We start from the raw sequence: 23,601 nt of genomic DNA on the forward strand, positions 1-23,601 counted from the left end.
AGCATTGTTTCCTTCCCTTGCTCAGCTCCCTGCACAGAGTCAGATGCAGCAGCACGGAGATGACTGCTGTCTTGATGCTGAAACACTTTCACTATCAGCAGTGCAGGCTAAAAGGACAAAGCCGCATGCTGGTGGAATAAAGAACGCTCAATAAAAGGCTGTAACTAACTATTCCCTTCATACTCCCTAAACACGGGGAGCTACTGAAGGACTTACATCTCTTTTTGTTGCTCTTTCTTCTTTTCTATGATTTATAGCATAAGGAAACTTATTTCCCTGGAGAACAAATAAATGTGCAGTGGAGGTTTTATTATTATATTATCATGCAGTCCTGGAATTCAACAGTATTGCCGAAAGAAAGGGAGACAACCCTTGACCTTGAGACCAGCCCGTCACACGGCTGTGGTGGGGACCACAGCTGAGAGCCGCATGATGTATCTCCCTGTTTCTTTCCTCCCTCGTCTACATGGAATTACATTTTCCGTGTATTTTACTTAGCATAATGTCCTTATAATTCATCCATGTTATAACATGTATTCAAATCTGTTCCCTTTTTTATTTTAAAGAGAATAAAAGAAAAAAACCATAAAAATGATACAGAATTTCAAAAAAAAAGATGATAGGAAATTAACTATGGTTATTATATTGCCCATTGTTGCCTTCAAAGTAGTTGCTCAGATTGCCAGATATCCGAATGCAAAATTGATCAAGTAATATAAGCACTAGCTGTTCCTTTCAATGAACTAATATAATGAGCAGTACATTATCTTAGCTATCATATACATGGACACACACACACACACACACACACACACACACACACACACACACGACAGTATCTCCCTCTCTTGTTCCTTGGACTAGTGGGCGAAGGTGGATATTGCAGCTGGGGACAGGGGCAAACCAGCCATTTATGTGGTCAGGAGCTGTCTCTACCAGAGAAATAACCAAAATTCCTAATTCTCTTCTCTGAGCAGTAAATTTGATCTAGGAATCTCTCTGGAACAAATTCATTACCCACACAAACACATTCTTGTTTTATCTCAAGAATGAAACTAAAGCATCACTGGAAAAGGTACATGCCTGTATTTCCAGCACTTGGAAGGCTGAGGCAGGAGGATCACTACGAGTTCGAGGCCAACCTGAGTTACATGGTTCAAGGCCAGCTTGAACTACATTGGTAGTTGGACCCTGTCCTGCCCCAAAAAGGAAAAATTATAAATACATATTTTTAAAAGGAGAGAACAAAGAGTTGAGGGAGGGGAGGAAAGTAGGGAGAAAAAGAAAAAAAAATCCTATGATGAATGTGATCATTATGTATATCATGTGTACCAATAAAATTAAATTAACAAAAGAAAGCAAAGCTAGAATAAGTCAACATCTCAAAGTGCCCCTCCCTTAGGGTAGAGTCTGGCAATAGGGAAAACAGTATATTTGCTGCCCTTGAAGTGCTTTATAGCTCATTGAGCCCATTTCTTCAAGGTCATGGACTGAAGAATGGCTGCTTTTCAGTGGTTTGAGTCTCTGCGTTTTCTCTTTCCTATCCCGTCTCCTGCCTGCTCTTTTGGCTCCCTTAAAACTGTTCTATTCAAGGAGCAATCATATCATGCACTAGAAAAAAGCTGGGATCTTCCAGGTTACCTTTTGCATCCCCTACTCCTGATTGCCAGGATACAGCCTGAGGCCCAGGGTGTGGGCATTCGGTGTAGAGCGGACATTTCCAGACACAAGACCTCACTACCTCAAGAGGTAACTCATCCCTTCTATGAGTGCTGATTAAGTTTCAGATGAACAAGATTCTCAGTCCTTCTTTAAATGGTTCAAAGCATAAAATGAATAACTTTGGAAAGAAAATGAACCTTTAGCTGAGGAAGGGAGAAAAATGATAAAAATGTTTGGACAAGAATATTAGTGTAGATGGAGTTGCGACATGTTTCTGTACTAGGGCTTATTTAGAACTCATTGGAAGGCTTCATTTTTATGGCATGAGCTTCATGCAGGAGACAGAGTCCTGGAGTTTGAACCTGAGAGGCTGGCTGAACATGGATTCAGAGTATAAGAAAAACGAGATTGAATAATTCAGTGGGAAGGCGGAAAAAATCAGTGAAGTTGAAATATCTGAGTGGGACTTCCGAGAGAACATGGTGGACAAATAACAGCAGCCACGGAGGCTCTCTGACATTACCAGTATAGAATCCAGGAGCGGTGCTGTGTGAGGAGTCCTATGCGAGGGGAGATGTACCCTGCCGACCCAGGAATGAACTAAGCTGAGAGAAACCAACTGGAAATGCAGTCCTGATGCTATAACAGGAACAGATAAAATCTCAGTGTGGAAGCTGGATTCCGCACCATTGGAAGCCGTGATTTGAATTTTCTGCTGCCGATACTGCATCCCAATCCACACAGCAGGGAGAGAGACACGCGAAAGCTCTGAGAGCTGGAATTGGTGAACCAAACGGCGTTGGTTTGGGGTGGGAATGGCAGGGAGCTCTGCATTGACCTGTGGTGAGTGAGAGAAATGGGGACCCTTTCATAGACTAGGAGGCTCCAACAGAGGACATTCTGGGAATGAGCAGACTAGCCGGAACAGGGCCCTGCAGTGACTTTAGTCGCATATTCCCCTCTCAAGCGGGAGTGGTGGGGAGCACTTGGCTTGGGGATGCCGTGGACTAAGATCCAGTAGGCTAGCCCAAATCAGGTCCCTGTGCCTGGCGGTGCACCCTAGCAGTGAAGCATTCAGTAGGTTGACCTGGAGGGGCGGGCGCAGCAGAGGCTGCCCAGGTCTGTGTCTCCCTAGTACACTGCAGTGGGCAGGAACACCCAGCCCACAAATTCAAACAAACTGTAACAGACAAAGAGAAAAAAAAAAAAAAAAACTGGGCCTCCTATATACGCTTGTATGGAAGGAACAAAAAGTACAGGAAAAGGGAGCAACAAGAAAGGGTCCACAGTCCCCAATCCTGAGAACACTGATGCAGGAAGGGAAATGCAAAAGAGAATGAAGACAGAAAACATGCAATATCAAAGACAGCACCTATAGACATAAAGAGGTATCTCCGGAGCCTCACAGACGAGTTCAAAAATGAAGTATTTAATGAAATAAAGCAAGAGATAGAGATAAGTAGAATAGTTAGAGAAATGCTAAGCATCACCCAAGAAAAAACAGACAGTGGAATGGAAGAACGGAAAAAAAGGGGAGAGTTGTTTGATAGAGAAAATAGAGAAAACATAGAATACGTGAAGCAGGTTCAAAGAGATTACCAGGAAACTAAAAACCCTATTGAAAGCTGGCATAAAAGCTTGAAAGAAACTAAGGATAGATTATCTGAACTGGAGGACAGATTTGTAAGGTGGGAGCATGAAATGAAAAACTTCTTAAAAATAACAAGAAAACAAACAGCAATAATACGAAGACTAGAAGATGATAACAGGATCTATAACTTAAGAATTAAAAACATAAAAGAAGAAGTAGGGACACAAACAAATGAACTACAAAAGCTATTCACAGAAATAATCCAGGACAATTTCCCTAATTTAGCAAAAGGTAAAGATACTCTGATGTATGAGGCATAGAGGACCCCAGCCACCTACAACCCAAACAGAGCAACACCCAGGCATATAATAATCAAAATTCCAGAAATCCAATATAAGAACAGAATATTAAAAGCTGTCAAAGACAAGAAACAGATCACTTACAAGGGAACACCCATCAGAATTACAGCAGACTTCTCAGCACAAACCATCAGATCACAAAGAGTTTGGGGGGAAATAATTCAAGCTTTGAAAGATAATAACCTCCAGCTAAGATTGATATATCCTGCACAACTGTCCCTAGAAATTGATGGAAAAACAAGGTGCTTCCAGGATAAAGAGGAACTAGGGGAATTTGCACCCACCAATTCAACTCTACAGAGTTTACTGAAGGATATTCTAAAAATGAAAAATACCAAGATTCCAGAAACAGTGGCAGAGCGGCCACAATGAATGGAGCAGAAAGCGAAATGAAGAGGACAAACTGACAACTAATGACAGAAAAAGAGCTCAACAGAAATGAGGCAGAGAAGGTTGGATGGTAGGAACAGCTATTTTGGAGAAAACAAGACATCATAATAGGTAGTGCTGATTTAATATCCTCTTGTTTTGAAGTCCCATCAAGCTTTTGTTCTTCTTTCTCCATCGGTTTTAACCTGTTGTATCTTATTGGATTTTATCATATGTGATAATATAAACTAAAACTTTTATAGAGATTTTAAAGAGATTATACAGAAACTATTGTTCATTTTCTGTTAGTTGATTCTAAATGCTCGGTAATACTGTCATTCTCTTGAACAGTTTTACATTGTCTTGATACGTTTTGATGCTACAGTATACAAAGTCATACCCAAAGATTTTAAGGGAAGAGACACTATGGTTAACTACTATTATGTTGAGATTATCTTGTGGTAAAACACTATTTTGCTTAAATGGCTATGTTTTGACCTGCACTGTTTTGTTGTTATGCCCTCTTTTTTATCTCAATCTCCTTTTCATTATCTACTTTTTCATTTTTATCCTTTTAATTAAGGGAAAAATAAATAAAAAATAGCAGGATATATTATAGTAACCCACTTTGATTTCCTATTAACTTGATTTGAAACTCTGTATTGCTCTCACCATCTTGTTTTGACTGGTTTTCCTCTATTCTGTTATGCTTGATAGTACCAAGTTTGAAAGTATAGGCAACAACTATGAAGACAATAAGATTCATTGTGACGCCCATTCTGATTGACTATTATCTTCTTTTGAAGTCCTCTAATGTCTCCAATGCTTTGGTTTTATTGGTCTTATTCTTTACTGTTTTGTTCAATTTTATTATAACTGATGATTTAGGCAATTCTTCTTAAGATAGCAAGAGGCATTATGGAAACCATTGTTGATCACCTTGTATTTTGTTTTTACATTATGTATTATGTCCATCCTTTTGATTTGACTGACTCTGTCCTGGTATGTCATATTTGGTTTTACTTTCTTCAAAAAAAAAAAAAACAGTAGTAAGAACTGTGGGAGTAATAAAACCCAAAATGTGTAATTGTCATTGTACAAAAGAAAGGAAAAGAAAGTTCTCTAAAAGATATAACTGCATATATATTTAAGTGTATAAGATAGATAACCACATTACTGAGTTTTGTTGGATCATTGAACAAAACTGTTTGCAGTCTCACTGTTTGAAAGTCCCCTCTATATGCTTTAATTTTATAACTTCAACAACTATTTCTAAGATGACAATATGTAATTAACTAGTGATTTCCTACTGTTTATTTTTTCTGAAAGTCTGTATAACTTGTACCTTTTTTCTGTTTCTTTTTTCTTTTTTATCCTTAAATAAAATTAAAAAAAAAAAAGAAATATGAGAGTGGGCAGTCTACGAGGCACACTGACATTAGAGAATCTTATGCAGATGAATAATGGTGAGCTGGCTGCCCTGAATCAAATCTATTAGGTTATGGTCCTGTGATTGAAATAAAATTATTTCCTGTGTCTGTGGGCTGTGTGACTCTTGGGTCACTGAACACTGTGACTTTACCTTGTGGCTTACATGTGATGGGCCAGATTTTCTCTACAGCTAAAGCCACAAAATAACATGAAACAGAAGCTTAAAAGATTCAATTAATTCAACAACAAAAGGCACTTATGGCTTAAGCAAAAACTTAAAATGTGGTCTGAATAGCTTCCTTAGGAATAACAGTAAATTAGGAGGAATCCTGCCTCCTGCTTTGCTTCTAATGCAAGGGTAAGGCTAATGCAAAGGTAATAAGCATAAATCCTGTTTTTAATATTGCCTTCAAACTCCCTCTGCTTGTAACACTCTTCCCCCGGACTTAGCACAGCCAACTCTTCACACTTTTGGTCTTTGCTTTCATGTGTTTTCTCAGTGAGGTCTTTCCTAGACATGCCATCTAAAACTTCAACAGACTTTTTACACACTCTCGTGCAGGAGCAAGTGTACGTGTGCACACAGACACATGCACACATACACACTTTCAACCTCAGTACTTACCTCTCTCTATCCAATCTGTGTTTTATTTTCATTATTTGCCTTCTCTCTTACTTATCCTCTTCTCCTATCAACTGCTATTTGTATACTACGTGTAAGCCTAATGAAGGCCAAGTTTTTGTTTACTTTAATATACCCTTGTACACCTAAAATGCTGATGGGTGAATATGCTACAGGGAAAATTTGTTGAATGCACAAAGAATCTAATATAGTCTCATAAGAGTTGGTGTTCCAGTGTCCGTGAATGCTGTTAAAAATCTTTTGTTTATTGCAGTCATTCAGATATAACATAAATCTAACCTATCCAGTTAACTTAAAACTGAAGGAAGAGCTTCCTGTGGGGTAATTGTTGGTTCACACAAATGATGCACAATATATTTTCTTTGGTAGAAATACAATAAGGCATAATTAACTTCATAACCCAGGTCAGACATCTGAACTGTTTGCTGATAATGAGATACAAATTGACTGCCAGAAAATACTTTGGCTTTCTAAACAAGGCATTGCCTTTTCTCAAAAAAGAAAACAGTTTGAAAAAGTAGAGTAAAAAATTTGTATGTTTTCACTAAAATATTGTCTTATTCTTCTCTCCCAAAGTACAAGGCATTGTTTGTAAGCCTTACATGTAAGGTACTCTCCATTTTCTCTTAGATCAAATGAAAGAATCCAAAATGAAAGATAACATCTATCTTCATGAAATAACTAATTATTTGGGTGCTTAGAAATCAATCAAAAGACTAAACACACACACACACACACACAAAAAAAAAAAAACCCTCAGCTAGATGTTTCATTGGTGGAATTACTGATTCATTCCCATAAAACTATAACTAACTTTTAATGGAATTTCATATTTACCTTAAAAAGTTGGAAGGCCCATGACATTAGGAAAAAATGATACAACTGAGTTGATTTAGGAATAAAACAACTTGATTTACATCCTGAGCAATAATGACTAATGGTGAGAGAAGCTACATTTCTACCACTCCCTTTGACTAAAGTCACCTTCCTTAAATATGTAACTCGGTGGAGCCTTTCTGTTTCCTACTTCCAAGGGACAGGCTGCTTTGAGGCTGGCAGCCACGAAATCTGGGAAACAAATGTAAAATAATGAGACTCTGGTTTATGAAATAAGCCTTTAAAAAGTTAAATTATCCGTAATTTCAAGTAATTCATCACAAAAATGGTAAATATCTGGGAGACAAAAAAGAAACTAAAATTCTAACTGTATTTTCAGTTATGTAAATGTATTTAGATTTGTATGGAGCCATCATCTTGTTAGTTAGGGGTATTTAACTGAGACAATATAAATTATTAAAAGGCAAAGGCTTAATACAAATAATAATTTTCACTTTTCATTTCAAGCTGAATCTTCTGCACTTCATCTTGTTAAGCTGCATAAAAACTGAGAAAGAGGTGTCTACTGAGACCAACTATAATTAAAGTCTTATTCCCTTGGAAAGTGATACCAGCTGACACATATAAGTAAGGCATCACAGAATTCAGAAGAGAGTAGAGTGTTGTTAACAATATACTCATTAAATACAGGGTGATAATGTAAATTGGGAGAATTCATACAAAATTTATTGGTTCCTTGAGAATATAGAATAGTCCTGGTGTCCAGCGGAATACGATCTTTATATGGAAATAAAATGTTCTCTCCGTAACAAAGCCCATGGCCCCTGGTTGTCCTGCAGCTCTGGCAATCACAGGAGCTGGACTGTGAGAGGGAGGTGCGTTCCATCAAGCCTTATGCTCCTCCCAGGTTTGCACTTTTGGGATCATATAGTTAAATGGTACTTTTCTGCAATGCAGCTTCACAATCCATGAAAAGGGTTCAAGTTCCCAGAAGGGTAAGTAACCATCTGTGCCACTTTATTTAGGACAGAGCAAGTTAGATATTTAGCCAACAATCTCAGGCCAGAAAGGGTTGAGAATCCTCTGCGCCAAGGTCCATTTTCCTAGGGAAGAGATGAGTTAGAGAAGCAGAAGCAAGTGCAGATGGGGTTCTGAGCCACCCCTGGCTGCTAGCTCCAGGCAGGAAAGCAGTGCTAAAGCCAGGTTACTTTATCAAGACACCAATGTTTCCAGCTGCAATCTGATTTTTAGCCATTTTGTAATAGGAAGGGATCTGTCCCTGAAGAGGGAGTAACGTGAGTTAACCACATATTCCTGCCTGTTCTAAAGGCATCAGAACCCACAAATGATTTACTCATCAAACTGAGTGGCTGTGTGCCAGTACACACAATAATTTTAAAAATATCTTTTTTTACACAACTGCAGCTACATTTGTGAAGTCTTCAATGCAGCACAAATTTGGAGCCGCGATCTTACTACAGTGCCCTAGAGACAAAATGTATGGCCAAGCCTGCAACTTACACAGTGTAGCTTGAACTTGCACTCATCTTCAATTTCATCTGCACTGTCTTCATCAGAAACTTCCCCTTCTTCTGCATCATCCCCAAGGTGATAAGGCAACTTCTTGCCCTGAAATGGATCAAAACATTTCCATTTGGAAGTGAAAATAATTCACAATAACCAATGGGTGCAGGCAATTCAAGTGTCCATTATGTCCATTGATACATGAATGAGTGCACAAAATGTGGCTTTGTTGGGAGTGGGATTACATGCTTGCAATCCTAGCACTTTATAGAGGCTGAGGCAAGAAGACTGCTGTGAGTTCAAAGCCAGCCTGAGCAAAATAGTGAATTCAAGGAGAACCTGAACTACAAAATGAGATCCTGTCTCACGAACTAAAATGTGGCCTATACATACAATGGACTATTATACAGCCTTTAAACAAATGAAATTCTGATACAGATTATGAAACAAAAGAATCTTGAAGGCATTATAAATGAAATAAGTCAAAGAAAAACACAGTATGATTCTACTTATACAAGGTGCCTAATGTAGTGAGATTCAGAGATAAGAGAATATAATGGTGGTGGCAGCAACGGGCAGGAAACAAAAATAGGCATTTGTTGCTGATAGATATAAAATTTCATTGGCAAAATTTAAAAAGTTCCAGAAATTGATTTGTACAACACTAAATATTGTTAACACTATTGAACTATACACATAAAAATTATTAAAATGTTAGGTAGGTATCTCATTTTCTGCATTTTAATCCAAATTTTAAAAAGTAAAAAATGAGCCAGGCATGGTGGCATGTGACTGTAACCCCAGCACTCTGTAGGCTGAGGCAGGACTGTAGAAAGTTCAAGCCCACTTAGGCTACAAAGTGAGTTCAAGGTCAGCCTGAGCTGTATAGTTCAGCAAGAAACTATCTCAAAAATGAACAAATAAATAAAAGGTAAAAATACAATAAGGTATCCTTGGCAAATCATCACTTCAGGCTAAGTAAAAAGCAGATTTTGAATTGGGGGCAAGATGAGGGAAAAAGGGACTTTTAAGAAAATTCAATCAGAGATAGAGATGTAGCTCAGTGACACAGTGCCTGCCTGGCAAGCATAAAGTTATGAGTTTGATTCCTGGTACAAAAAAAAACCAAAAACTTAAGTTAAAAAAAAAAAAGGTGGTCATATTACTTCCAATTACACATAATTAATTACAGGTTATATTTAAAAATAAGATCAGCTTCTTGCCAAGAATATATGACTCAGGGTATAAACATCACCATATCTCACTATGAACAACTGCTATCATCAGAATGTTGGTGTCTCCCAAACTTCAGACACTGATAATTAACAGCCAGTATCAAGTATCTAGAGGCACAGCGGTGTTTGAGAGGTGAGAGTCATGAGGGCTCCACTGAGCTCCCTGCCATCAGTGAGAAACAGGCCCTCATCAGAAACCCCCGTCTGCCAGTGTCTATTCCTCTAGAACTGTGAGTACTAAGTTCTTTTTATTTGCAAATGACCAGTCAAAGACAACTTGTTACAGTAGCCTTAGGGACTAATACCTTTATCTTCAGGTTAAGGCCCCCAAGAGCAGCTGGTTTTCCTCAGAAGGTTAAATGTGTCTTTAGCACTTAGGATGTGCCCTTTTCTGCTCAGCAAGACCCTCGTCCCAGGAAACACGCTGAGTTTCCTGAGCAGCCTGGCATACTCCACACATCAGGCTATTCCTGATAGAAATGGGGAGCTCTTGGTGAGGAAAATTCTTATAATAAGACCTGGCAAAGTGTTCAAGTTATACAGTTACATTCATCCTCAGTTCTTCAGAAGATCAGTTCCAGCACGGCCCAGCATCTTGAAGATGCTCCAGTCCATACCTGTGCACCACCTATGCACGCCTCCTACTTCCCTTAAAGCAGTTCTAGAGTATTTGTAAGATTCAATAGGATGTAAATGCCCTATAAATAGTTGGCATATTGTATTATTTAGGAGATAAGGGGAAATGTCTGTACATGTTCCATACAGACATATTTTTTAAAAAAAATTATTATCCATCTGTGATTGGTTGACTCTTCCAGAATGAAAGATCAAGTGCACAAACAAAATACAACCTTGGTGATGTATATAAACACAAGGGAAAAGTTCCGAAAGAAATATAATCAACTATAATTTCTCAGTAGGAATATTATGGGTGATTTTCCCTTCTCCATTTCCAAATTTATGTTCAAAAAAAGTAAATAAAAAAGAGCAGCACAGAACAAGGTCCTGCACCCTGATAAAGGCTTCTAGGGAAGCTATGTACACCATCAGGTTTCTTCCTTGCAAGCAGAAAGAAACATTAATTTGAGTTGCTCAAAGGATCTCTTTAAGGGTAGGTGTGGGCAGAGCAGGCCTAAAGGCTGAGTAGCCATGGCTGTTGCGGTAGGGAGTATTCATAGCAGTAGCCCATGTCTTCTACCACTTGGAACTCATGCCTTCTATAATCCTGCTACCTCTACATAGGCTGGACATAGTAATCCTCTTCTAACAGAGTACAGACATGGCGAGATTCAGATTCTCCTCACTCCCCCACCACTGTGAGCTGGGCTGTGTAGAACCCCACACAGTAAGGAACCGAGAGAGACCTCTGCCAACAATAACCACTGCATGCTCATGGAAGCAGAGCCTGCCCCAACTGAGCTCCGAGACAACGTGGCTCTGGCTGACACTAGTAAATCAGCAGAGGATCCAGCCAAGCCATAGAAGTCTTCCTGGCCTATAGGAACTGTGGGAAAATCATTGTTTCAAGCTGCTGTATTTGGGGGTTGATTGGATATGGGCACAGATTCCTAATATAATTATCAATCAAAACCAGGGGACGGAACTAATCAGGTGAAGAATATTTTCAAAAAAAAGCCTCCCCAGGGCTCACATTTCCATTCCAATCCTCCACACAATGGACATCAAGGAACTATAATTCAGAAACGCTGGCCTTTGTCCCCAAAATGTTCTATGATCATTTCCACTAACACTTACAGGGACAGGTTCACCTTGGGCCCCTTGGTGAGTTTCTGCTTAGATGCCGGGGGGCGGGGGGGGGGAGGCTACCTATTTAGTAGCATCTGGGAGCAGTGTCTACACTCTGCTTAATGAAAGGTGCAAGAACAGATGTCTGGCACCTACAAGGAGATTCCTTAAAACATATAGGATGAGGGTCTGTCTAAGCACAGAAAAACATTCACATGCTTGACAGCCAAACATAATGATGTACTTCTAAATATCATCCCAGACTACTATCCAGGCAGACCTCTAAACTCAAACTCTGGTGACTTCTAACACACCTGCCTTCCACACCACTGTGAGTCCCCTTTAGCATTCTGGTTCTGCCCCTCACTTCCTCCCTACATGTGACTATCTGCTTAGTCAGATCCTGAAAGAAATCTCCATCCAGTTTTCCTAAACCTTTCTCAATACATAAGCTGTGGACATTGGGTCTTTAGGACAGTGACAATTTCAAAGCTGATTAAATAATCTATGTAATTAAAACATCACATGGCTTCTCTTATAGGAGAAACCTAAGGTATAAATAAAGAGCAAAATAAAAGACAAACAGGAGGCAGTAGGGAGAGAGATCGTTCTCAAAGGAAAAGGAGGTCAAGAGATGGAAGGAAAGCGGGTGGGAGGGGGAGGAAAAAGGGAATCAGGATAAGGTATGTACACACACCAGCTCCGCACAAGGAACGTAAGCATCATGTCTGCAAACATCTACTAATAAAGAAAATGCTCTGAAAAAGTTTACATAATAAAATAAGATCTATATTAAGAATCAAAGTTATTGGGATTTGGAGATTTTAATATTTTCTTCAACTTACAGAGGTATTTATAAGATTAAAAGTGGGCTCTAACTGGACTATCATTGGTAACAGAGTAGCTTATAACTGAGGTATTTATTTCTACTTTATTATTTCAGGTACTAATCATACAGAAGGTTTATATAAAATGGTTCTATTTTTCTTTATTTTAGGGACCACTCACAGATTAACTATAATCATATGACAGCACTGGAAATAAAATAATCAGTTACAGGGTGGCCAATGTACTAGGAATAATACAGATAAGAAGACATTAACATCCTTGATTTATTTACCATTGATCTTTTACTCAAAGTCAGCTACATCCCGGGCACGATGGCAGATGCCAGGATGGGCCTGTGTGAGGCATTTAAAATGCAGTAACAGTCGTTTGTGCTTTTGAGGGAACGCTTTTATTTCTTCTAAAAATATGTTATAAATGTTCTGTAGAATAAACTAACAAACATGAGGAAAAACACCACTGAGTAAGAGACAGTCATCTTCAAGAAGGACAGGAAGCTGTGGCCACGGGGAGCAGGTGGCGCTGAGGACGCAGGCAGCAGCGCCAGGCTTCGGTGCCCCTTTGATCCCAGGTGGCAACGGTGAGGCCGTGAGACGAAAAGGCTCCTTCCCAGGCATTCACAACACAGCCTCTGTGGTCCTTTTAAAGCACCTAAAAAAGCCTGCATCATGAGGGCCATATTTTTGGCCTGCTTTTCTATATTTTAATTCCCAAAAGCTACTTTGCCATAGTAGATTGGAAGAAAACTAATGTGAAAGGACTGGGTTTTCATTGCCTTTCATGAACAGTGTTACTCCTACAGAAAATTAAATAAATTTAGGGAGAATCTTGCAGGACTTGATGGACTTAACTGTGGTCCAGAGAGGATGTAAGTGACATATGATCCAGGTCTGCTGGGGGTTTCATTCTAATTGACATCACTTTATGCAGGTGTTATACTATGTCTGGATTAATTCATTCATGGAATAAAAAATACTGCCAGAGACTGTAGCAGTGGCTACGTTTTGCTTCAACCCTTCAGGCTGGGTAGCCTGAGGAGAATGCAAAACTCTCTGTGATTGACAGGTACAAAACTAGGGGCCTCGAATTACAGAGCTACAGTAATTTCCAGCAATAACTTCTATGAAAACTATGTTGGTTATATTTTTTTGTTCAAAAGCAGCTTTTCATTTTTCAGAAGACTGTGTGTCTAAATGTATTTATACACATTGCTGGAAAGTGTGCATGATTGTTATAATAAAAACAATTTGTTAATCTCCAAAGCAGCAAGTAGCTGTTGAAATGCCACCTTTGGATCAGAGATCTCTCAGAAAAATAAGTTTTGACCAATTGTAAAGATGAATACTTTAATCTTTTCTATGTGCTACTCTGCCCCAGTTAAAGTCTTGCCATGTAATTAATCTCCTGGATGCTCCTAAATGACATTTGCTATTTTGTATACACCCCTTTTCAGCAAAAATAACCCAATTTTAATATGAACATCCTACTGCTTTCTCTTTTAGGTTCTCAATCTCAAAACAATTCAACTATCCAAGGTGATTTTAGTACAAACATAAAATTCACTGCAACTAAATAAAATGACAAAGTAGTGAATTACAAAATGCAAAGAATAGTCTGACTATGCTTTACCGTGACAATATTCATAATAATAATAATAGGTTTTGTTCCCCCAAAACCTGTTTATGAAATGTCATTCTCTTCCGCACACAAACTAGTCCTGCAGGGAGTCATGTCTCTGCCTTCGCCCCTCTTTGAAGCAAGTGCTTCTCACTTACATAACCAAGACTGGTCAACCATGAAAAGTTTTTTTTCTTCTTTTGACAAACAGTTATTGGAGCTTGAAAGGGGAAAAGAGAATCTGAACGAAATGCTTTTAGATATGAACTGAAGGAGTCTTGTCTCCTGCACCTCACACTCCTGTACACACATTTCTTTCTAGCGTGAACTCTTATAACCCAAAATATCACACTTTTAGCTTATTGTATTCACATTCTGACTTCATAAAACCAAATCCCATGAAATGTGGTCAGTCAACAATAACCTTCCTCTGAAGAGGTGACTATAAATCTGAAATAGCTACATACATAACTATAGAAATTCTTTTGGGTATTGATTCTAATTATTATTACCCTTTTATGTTAGTTTATAGTTAGTAAGAGAGAGAAGGCTTAGTTGATCATTAATGCTCTTGATTGAGTTCCTTGAAGTAATTACCTTAACTAAAATCTTGCCTCTCAAACTTTGAGGGCTTGGAAGCTGCTTGCAGTCTCCTGTGTCTACAGATGACAAGTCCAGTTTGTCTTGGAATATTTCTTTCAAGTACTGAGCAATCTTCCTTTGCTGCTGGATGCTGCAATGATTCTCAATAGACAATATAACTGGGAACCTGAGGAAACAGTGACACATTCCAAAGGCATCAGGTACAGGCATCTCTTGTGGATCTTTGAAAATGATTCTGTAGTCATTGCATTCTTACAGACTATCAATAGCGATGACGATTAAAATGCTTCTAAAGTATGAAAGATTAGAGACGCATTTAAAAATTCCTCTGAGAAAATATACTTTGCTTGGCATAATGAACAAAATATCAATCCATATAAGATGAGTTCGGTCAATATTTTTTACCAGGCAAAAAATAGTGAATACAATACAGTTTCTAAAAGGAAAAAAATTAAAGACATTAGAAGCCTAAGGAAACTAAACTTACATAATGGAATTTTATTTATATAAAAATCTAGATACATCAAAGCAACCATATATCGTTAAATGTATATCATTAAATGTAGTTATTTACTTTAAAAAGTATATAACTGGTTCCTAGCTTGAAAACTAATAATGAATGAAGATGTGGTAATATAATGGAACTTGATGTTTTACAGCAGCTTGTGTCAGGCATGATGATCATTTTTATAGTGTTATATACTAGTTTTTACTAAAACAATAATTTCCATGCATTCATTCTATACCAGCTTGCAAGTTTCTGTGCAGAGAATGTGAAACTCATCCAAAGACAGTGCTAGCTCCATAATACAGTCTATGAACTAATTCTCCAAATGATCTGCCCATTAGTAAAACCTGATCATGGGAGTGGTATTAGAAACACACTTTTGTGATGAAACGTGCTTGACTAGCTAACTAGAATCTGTTTAGTGTATCCTTACATGGAAACAACAAACTAGTGCCCTGAGGTCATTTTGCAATCTCACCAGGAGTTTTAATGGCAAATCTTAAAATTATCAATCCATTTTCAAAAAGCCTGTTAGCACCTAGTGATGCTTAGTGTACACTGCTTCTCACAAACAGGGAGGGAATGACTTTGTACACGTTCCCACTAAGGGGCACTTATCAGTGTCTAAGGACTGTTTTGGTGGCCACAATTCAGAGGGTCCAACTGAACTTTACTGAATGGAAGCCACATGCTGCTAGTCATCCTACAATGTACGGCAGCTCCCCACAACAAAATAACAAGATAGCCCAAAATGTCAGTAGTGCCAGGGTTAAGAATCTCTCAGGGGAAAATGCACCTGAAATTTAAGAGAGAGAAAAGACCAAACCTTTTTTTTAAGTACTAAAGAACCATGTTGTTTTAAATTAAGTGCATTTCTTCTAGAGTATTCCAAATGAGGTAAATAGCCGAGTGTACAGGCTTCAGGCCTTCTCAACATAATAGTTTATATATTGGGAAATAAGGACTTTCACTTTGACTGATAGAAATCCCCAAGGTTGTGAAGACTGATCAGAATTTAGTACTCAAGAGTCTTCTACGTAGAACTAAACTAAATCTGCTTTGCAGCCAGTATCTCTTATTGGACTCACACTTTAATTTCATGATTAATTAATAAGGTCAAATGTTAAAAGTTTGAAGCCCACCAACTTCTAAAATATTAATGCAATTGTAATTTCAATTTGCTTTTTTAATTCAAAAATCCTCTCTTGTGCATCTAGCATATTGCAGGTAGCTGCCAAGCAACAAAGAATGAGTAAGAAATGCCTAAAATGCAGCTCCATATTTTCAGTGAGTTCACAGTCTTACAGATTTAGATGAAAGCAAGTACCTACAATTTAACAAACTGCTAGGAGATATGACAGAAATATGTTCTGGGTGCTAAAAAAGAGAGGAAAGATTTATATCAGCTAAGGGTCAGCACACTTGCCACAGGGACAATGCATAAATAATCTTGTAGGACAATCAAGAATGAGGTGGACTGAATACGGGGAGGCAGACATAACAGCATAACATGAGCGTGGGGGTCACTGGGGATGCTGATCAGTGCTTGCTGCAGGCAGAATCCTAAGTCTCTGCGGAGCACTGGCAAGGAAGGCAACAGAAGAGAAGGACACAGGCAGGCCTTGAGGGGCATGAAGACATGCCTGTGCATACAGCAAGCTTCTGAAGAACTTCAAGACAAGAACGACAACATCACGTATACATTTCAGAAAGAACACTACGGCCCAGTGTGGAGATGGACCAAAAGGAAAATGAAAATAAAGAGAAGGAAATGGAGTCCAAGGTAACTTAGCGAATCGAACTGAGAGCAACTGGCTGAACCTAGAGTGGCTCCTGACTTCTGCCTTGAACAGTAAGGAAATAGGAAGTAGAACGAATGGGAAGAGGAGGTCTGGCAGAATGGGGGCTGAATGAAACCCAGACGGGAACTCAGCTGAGTATCTGCTAAGGCTTTTCCTAGTCTGTATCAGTCTGGAATTTAGGGAGACAGTTCTAGGCATGCAATTAGATAAATCTCCCTGAAAGTATAGCACCTCTTACAAGAGTGAGGAGATGGGAAAGCACTACAGGCAGAGAAGCAGTGACTGCAACAGAGGAGAGAGTGCTTTGATGGGAGTTAAAAATGCAAGCTTTGGGGAGGAAATAGCATTATCACAGCCAAGGCGGGACCAAGTAACATAAGCATATCAGTTGTGCACACCAACACCCATTAGACCTCCAGCTGAAACCTAGGGACTATTTCACTGTATTGTAATGCAGTGTCAAAATGCTACTTATTACGCATAGAAACCCATATTTCCTGAATTCGCGGGCACTCCACAGCCTCGGTTTAGAAACTCAGAGGTCTCTCTTTGCAAGGACACCTATAAGAGGGCAGTGTGGAAGCAGAAGGAACGGAGATCTGCAGCCCGAGGAAGAGCGTGTGGCTCTGCATCTGCCTCATCTCAGCAGCGCTCCACACGCTGTACTTACTCATTCTTCACAAAGGCATGCTTGTTGATGGTCTCCACAACATCTCTGAAGAGAATTTTTGAAGTGAGAGTATAACCATGGTGTACTACTGGCTCTCCATCTGGGCCATCCCAACAATCAACTGCCAAAAACAGAACGTCATATCAGCAACCCAAGGTCTCTGGTATTTATTAATATTTCTAGAAATATCAGACAAAACTTATTTCGACTTTATTATTTGAAATTTAATTATTCCAATCATGATAAAGATTTCAGACAGAAAAATGAATATTCTGATATATTTATCAAAATAGAGGGTTAAAGATAAATGATTTGTAATTTTAGTGTTTGTAGTTTATGAAGATGTCATCTTTATAAGCAGTCAACAAAAATTCTCTTAGAAGTTGACTAACCAGGGGCTGGGGATTTAGCTCAGCGGCATAAGCACCTGCCTTGCAAGCAGGTGGTCGTGAGTTTGATCCCCGGTACCGATAAAAAATGAAAAACACACACAAAAAAGAAGTTGACTAACCAAGTGTGTCCAAGGGTGTGATATGTCACTGCCATCTCTAAATTTACTTCTTCACAAGACATTTTTAGTAAATTACCATGTGCCTCTCAAATCACTAACAATGCCTTTCTGGATTATTCATTTAAACTCATTTACTTCTATCTTATTCTTGTAGTAGTTATAAAATAACCTCTACTTCCAAAGTTCAAAGCCTGAAGTAAAAAAGTATGTGAATATGGAAAAATTATCTAAAAATTATCTGAATTTGAAACTTGCATTCCCCACCTATAAAACGGAAATAATAATTGCACTTACATCATAAACTTGAACAATGACTCCTTATGACATCTCATGGCACACAGCACTGTTAGGGACACTGCTACTCTTGGCATTGCTGTGTACCCAGACAATCTCATTGGTTTCCAGTAGAGAAAGACGAGCTTTACACATCATTCTCCCTGATACAAGGTTTGCCCTCCCTTACTTCTACCTCTAGATTAATTTCTTAAAACACTACTTTCCCTTTCTCTTTCACTCAAAAGCTTACTTGGCATATAACACAGGATCTTAGCAGGGAGTTTGTAAATATGTGCCAAACTTCTTAATGAATACCCTAAAGCCTCCCTCATGTTCTTGTCTCCTTAACGCCTGGGCCATCACTTGTGCTAGAGTTGCTTTAATGTCTTAACTCCTAACTGACAAGCCAACCTGATTTTCTCCTGTACCTCAACCCACATGTGTATTCTTTTAGTTATGTAAATTTCTTCACACATAATTCCATTTCTATGCCCTTTATTCTTTCATCTAAGGTCAACTGAAAGCCCACTTTTACTTAGCTTATCTAAATTCCAATCAAGGCTGAGCTAGGACACCCCACAGAACACTGTCAGCCCCCAGGATCCTTTCTTATGGCAGGGGTAGGGGATCACAAACTCAAATACCAACAGGAGCCTAGTAATTAATGGAAATGGATACAGCAGTCCAACAGGAAATGTGTATCTAAACTCAGTACCTTTTCATTGTCAATCACTGTAAGCTGGAAAAAGAGCTCTGGTTGCCAGATCTTCTGAGAAAAATAAAAACTTTAGATCATACTTGATCTTAGCCAAAAGGCCAGAAGCAATAAAAGTCTAGGTTTTATCTCTGTAAATCATCACTTTTTTGGGGGGAGTAGCCCTCAGAATTGAGCCCAGGGCTTCATGCATGTTAGGCAAGTGCTCTACCATCAAGCTATACCCTTAGCCCTATTTTCCCAATTTTTAAATCTTGGCAATTAATCTAACTTTTAAAATCTAATATGGGACACATATTAAAAATTTTGCAGGAGCATATGGCTAATAGAATGCCTGGTGAAACTCTGTCTTTAATTAGGGCCACACAGTTCAGGACTAAACCTGTTTTATTTTGTAGAGCCCACCCATATGTGTGCGCTCATATATTTTTGCAGGAGATGATATCTCTGTTTCTTTAGAAAATATTCAAATTTTTCACTATAACCATAAAATGATGGTGGCAGTTAAGTTTAAGTGTCAACTGGCCTAGTTTAGAATGCTCAATTGTTTAGTCAAACTCCAATCTAGATGCTGCTATGATGATTAACAATTAAATCAGTAAACTCCAAGAAAAGCAGACTATTCTTCACTCTGTGGGCAGGACTTACCCAATCAATTGAGGACCTTAAGAATAAATATGGATGTTTCTCATTGCAATACTACAGCATAGAAGCTGCCTGAGTTTCCAGCTTGCACACTTTAGAACTCACACCTAGAATTAGAGCACCAATTCTAACCTAAGCCTAGAAATTCCCCATCATCTGTACAGATTTAGGACTTTTCTCAAACTTTCTATTTCTCTATATATCTTAGTGGTTTTGTTTCTCTAAAAAACCTCAGCTAAGATAGGTTACCTATATTAATCCATTAAATACTGACTATTCAAATATCTCTAGGGGAAATAGTAGAAAAATAAAAGGAGAAAATCTTACAAGGTCAATACACAGAAATACAGGAAATAATAGTTGAAAAATAAATGTGCTGTTGGGAAGACTACTGTACTATCCTATAGTATCACACTGTTCCTTTGGGTCTGCAAATGAGCTCAAATGTATCAAAGACATTTCAGAAGAGGAAATTTCTTTACCTTTTTCTATGTAATTAAAACTATCACTGGATATAGACATGGAAAGAATAAACAAATGTTTAAAGTCATGTGCCACATAATGGCATTTTAATCAATGACAGACCAACTATCAAATGATGATCCCATAAGAGTATAATGGACCTAGAGCTGGAGATTTAGCACACACACACACACACACACACACACACACACACACAAACACATTATAATGGACCTGAAAAGTTTCTATTACCTAGTGCAGGGATTCCCAACCACTGACCACTGGCCACAAGCTGGTACTGATCCACAGCCTGCTGTGAACCTGACCACATAGCAGAGAAGCAGGCATCAAACGAAGTGTCATCTGATAGCCACTTGCAATCACCTGAGCTCCAGGGCCGGACAGATCAGCAGCAGCATTAGTTTCTTACAGTAATGTAAACTCTGCTGTGATATAGGGATGGAGGGATCTAGCCTGTATACTTCCTTTGAATCATCCCTAAGCCATTTCACAACTGCCACTGGGTCCTTGTAAAAATTTTCCTTCATGACCATTGGTGCCAAAAAGATGGAGGAATGCTGGCCTAGTGACATGGTAGCCATCATAATGTGTTAGCACAACATGTTAATCATATGTCTATAATCATACTGGTATAAATCAACCATCCTGACTTTCATACAAAAGTATAGCATATACAATTATGTATAGTATGTAATACTTGATAATAAACAACTGTTACTGGATTCTTCACTTAATGTTATATACTCTTATCATTATTTTTGACTGTTTTCTTTCTACTTGTAAATAAAAGAAGCTTACTGTAAATAAGAAGCTATGTTACACTGGCAGCAGCCTCATAACACTGCATGTTTACTGAGTGTGCAGATTGTATCAAGCAGCCATATGGAATGATTGACAACACAAACTAGGTTTCTGTAAGCACCATCTGATGTTTGACAAGACTACCTAACATATCTCCCAAAGTCTATCCTCAGCTTTAAGTAACACTGTATGTAATTTCAATGATCTTTACCCCGATTTGTAGTCTCATCTTGGAGGATAATGGGTATAACAGGATTTCTCATAAATAAACTAGTATGTTTCCAAAAGTAATACAGGCAAGGCAAGGCCATGCCTGACTTGTTCATCAGATCCACATTAAAACAGCTTTTGAAACTATCGATTATAAAATAGGGCACACTTGTTAATATTCATAACATAAGCATGACATTCATAGTTGATGAGGTGGATTCTTCCAAACTATATATCTGATTTCACTACTTATCCATTAAATCAGGATCCCAATGAAGATAGTGCCAAAAGGCTTGACATTTCAATAAATGGCACCCATGGCCAGGTTCAAGGCCACTAAGTTTTCTGTAAGGGCTAACACCATAATGGGAATATTGACAGGTTGACAATTCTCTAATCTATTCCCTTAGCCACAAACTAGGGGCCTTTGTTCAGTCTGGTTATACACTAGAGACAACCCTAAACTCTTTAGCAAAGAGCTAAATTCTCTAAAGGCCAAATAGCTAACTCTAGAGCTTTACATAATGGAATGTAAAGATGTTCCACACTGCTGAGCTACTAGAGATAGCCGGAAAAGTTGTAAACCAATTATAACAGCAATCTAGCATCAGTTTTGTAATTAAGAGTACAAATTTCCTGGATAGAATATCCATATTTATTGAGAAACTCAGGCTGAAAAGCAAGTTAATTCAAAGCCATGTAAAGAACATTACCAACACAATTTTTCTGACAAGCCCACCTTACCACAAAGATTCATTAGTCCTGAAGACCCCATATATATCATGATTAAGAACATTACTACACTACCCCATTATTAAAATAGAAGCTCAAAAGAAGGAGGGATTCTTTTGGTTACAATACCATGAAAAAATCTTGCAGAATCATTATTTTCCATTTTTAAATGCTATATTCAGCTGCTTCAGAAAATATCTGTGGAACCTGAATTTTTCAATCCATGACCTGTTTTGTAAATCAGGTTGTTTAAATCCACCTATAACTGTTTAAAAATAAAAACAACTTCAGCCAGACCTAAGGTAGGTAAAGTGCATTAGTGTCTCCATGTTTAACAGCTAAATATTAACTAAGATCTTCAGATTACACAGATTTCAGTTTCTGATAGAAACTGAAAGATGACAAAAAGGGGGCTGGGGATTTAGCTCAGCGGCATAAGTGCCTGCCTTATAAGCAGGCAGTCGTGAGTTCGATCCCCCGTACCGATAAAAAGGAAAAAGACAAAAAAAAAAAAGATTAAATAAAAAAAAAGAAAGATGACAAAAACATCAGGTCATTTTGCTAGTCAGGTTTTTTTTTTTTTTTTTCTCTATGATCAAGTACCTGAGACAAACAGTCTATAAGGAAGAAAAGTATATTTTGGTTTTTGAGTCCTTGGCTCTGTGTCTGGGCTTGTGGCAAGGCAAAAGAAAATCACCCCTCAATACTATCAAATTATCATCTGATCAATGGATTAATCCACGTGGTGAAGTTAATGCCCTCGTGATTCAATCACTTCCCAAAATACCCATTAGCTGACAATCAATACTGTAGCACATGTGTTTTGGAGGACATTTCAAATCCAAGCCCTAAATCCACCAAATATAAGCTTTCTTCACTTAATATTATATACTCTTATTATTTTTGAGTGTTTTCTTTCTACTTGTAAATTAAAGAAGCTTACTGTAAATAGGAAGCTATGTTACACTGACAGCAGCCTCATACACTTAGTCACAAGCAAAACATGTGCCTCCTTTGAAAGATAACCTTCCAGCTGGGCCATGCTCCTCACTTTCTCTATCACTAGTGACACTCAGCCTTCATTTAGTCCTTCAGTCTGTTCAGGTCACTGTGTACCTGTGCCTCAAAATGGGTACAGGCTTCCAGGGAACAGTGGAGGTGGACCAACATGAGTCCAAACTCTAGCTTCCAAGCTTCCTAGCTACAGGACTTGTGTAATTCACCTGACCCTGATTGAAGTTTTCTCTTAAAATGAGACACCCACATCCATTGGTGGTAGAGTAGCAATTAAAGAATATGTGGAAACAACATAGCCAGCACCTGGCCCAATTAAAGGGACCACAACCATACCAGCTTTCCTTTTCTTCCAACATTACAAAGTGATAAACTTAATTTCCAATAGGAAGTAAGTAGAGTATAATTTTTTTTTTTTCTGTTTTTGAGACAGGGTCTCACTATGCACTATGCAGTTCACACTGGCCTTGAGTTCACTTTGTAGCCCAGGCTTTTCTCAAACTTGCAACGATTCCATGCGTCAGCCTCTCTAGTGCTGGCATTACAAGCATGCACCACCATGCCCAGCTGAGTATAATCTTTCGCTGAGTTGCATTCTGTTTCCCAGTATATTATTGAGGAATTTTGCATCTATGTTCATTAGGAAGATTGACCTATAGCTCTCTTTTTTGGTTGGATTCTTCTCAGATTTTGCTTCCAGGAATGAGTTTGAGAGCACTGTTTCCCTTTCAATTTCACTAAAGAGTTTGAGGGATACTGGCATTAGATCAT

General features: G+C 38.5%; 1 protein-coding gene across 8 annotated transcripts in view; it reads right to left on the bottom strand.

Annotated features, from left to right (window-relative positions):
* Plch1 (phospholipase C eta 1) overlaps window positions 1–23,601 on the bottom strand; it is a 267,872-nt gene that overhangs the window by 41,119 nt on the left and 203,152 nt on the right. For all 8 annotated transcript variants that reach the window (XM_063249222.1, XM_063249225.1, XM_063249223.1 and 5 more), the window contains 3 exons: window positions 17,444–17,564; window positions 14,458–14,629; window positions 8,414–8,521 (listed from right to left, as the gene is read on the bottom strand). In XM_063249222.1, coding sequence (XP_063105292.1) covers window positions 8,414–8,521; window positions 14,458–14,629; window positions 17,444–17,564 — 401 coding nt within the window. The remainder of the gene's footprint in view (window positions 1–8,413; window positions 8,522–14,457; window positions 14,630–17,443; window positions 17,565–23,601) is intronic.

This window comes from Cavia porcellus, unplaced genomic scaffold, assembly GCF_034190915.1.
Source record: "Cavia porcellus strain 051 isolate PalLab524CR breed Dunkin Hartley unplaced genomic scaffold, mCavPor4.1 scaffold_5, whole genome shotgun sequence".
In the NCBI taxonomy this organism is placed as follows: domain Eukaryota; kingdom Metazoa; phylum Chordata; class Mammalia; order Rodentia; family Caviidae; genus Cavia; species Cavia porcellus.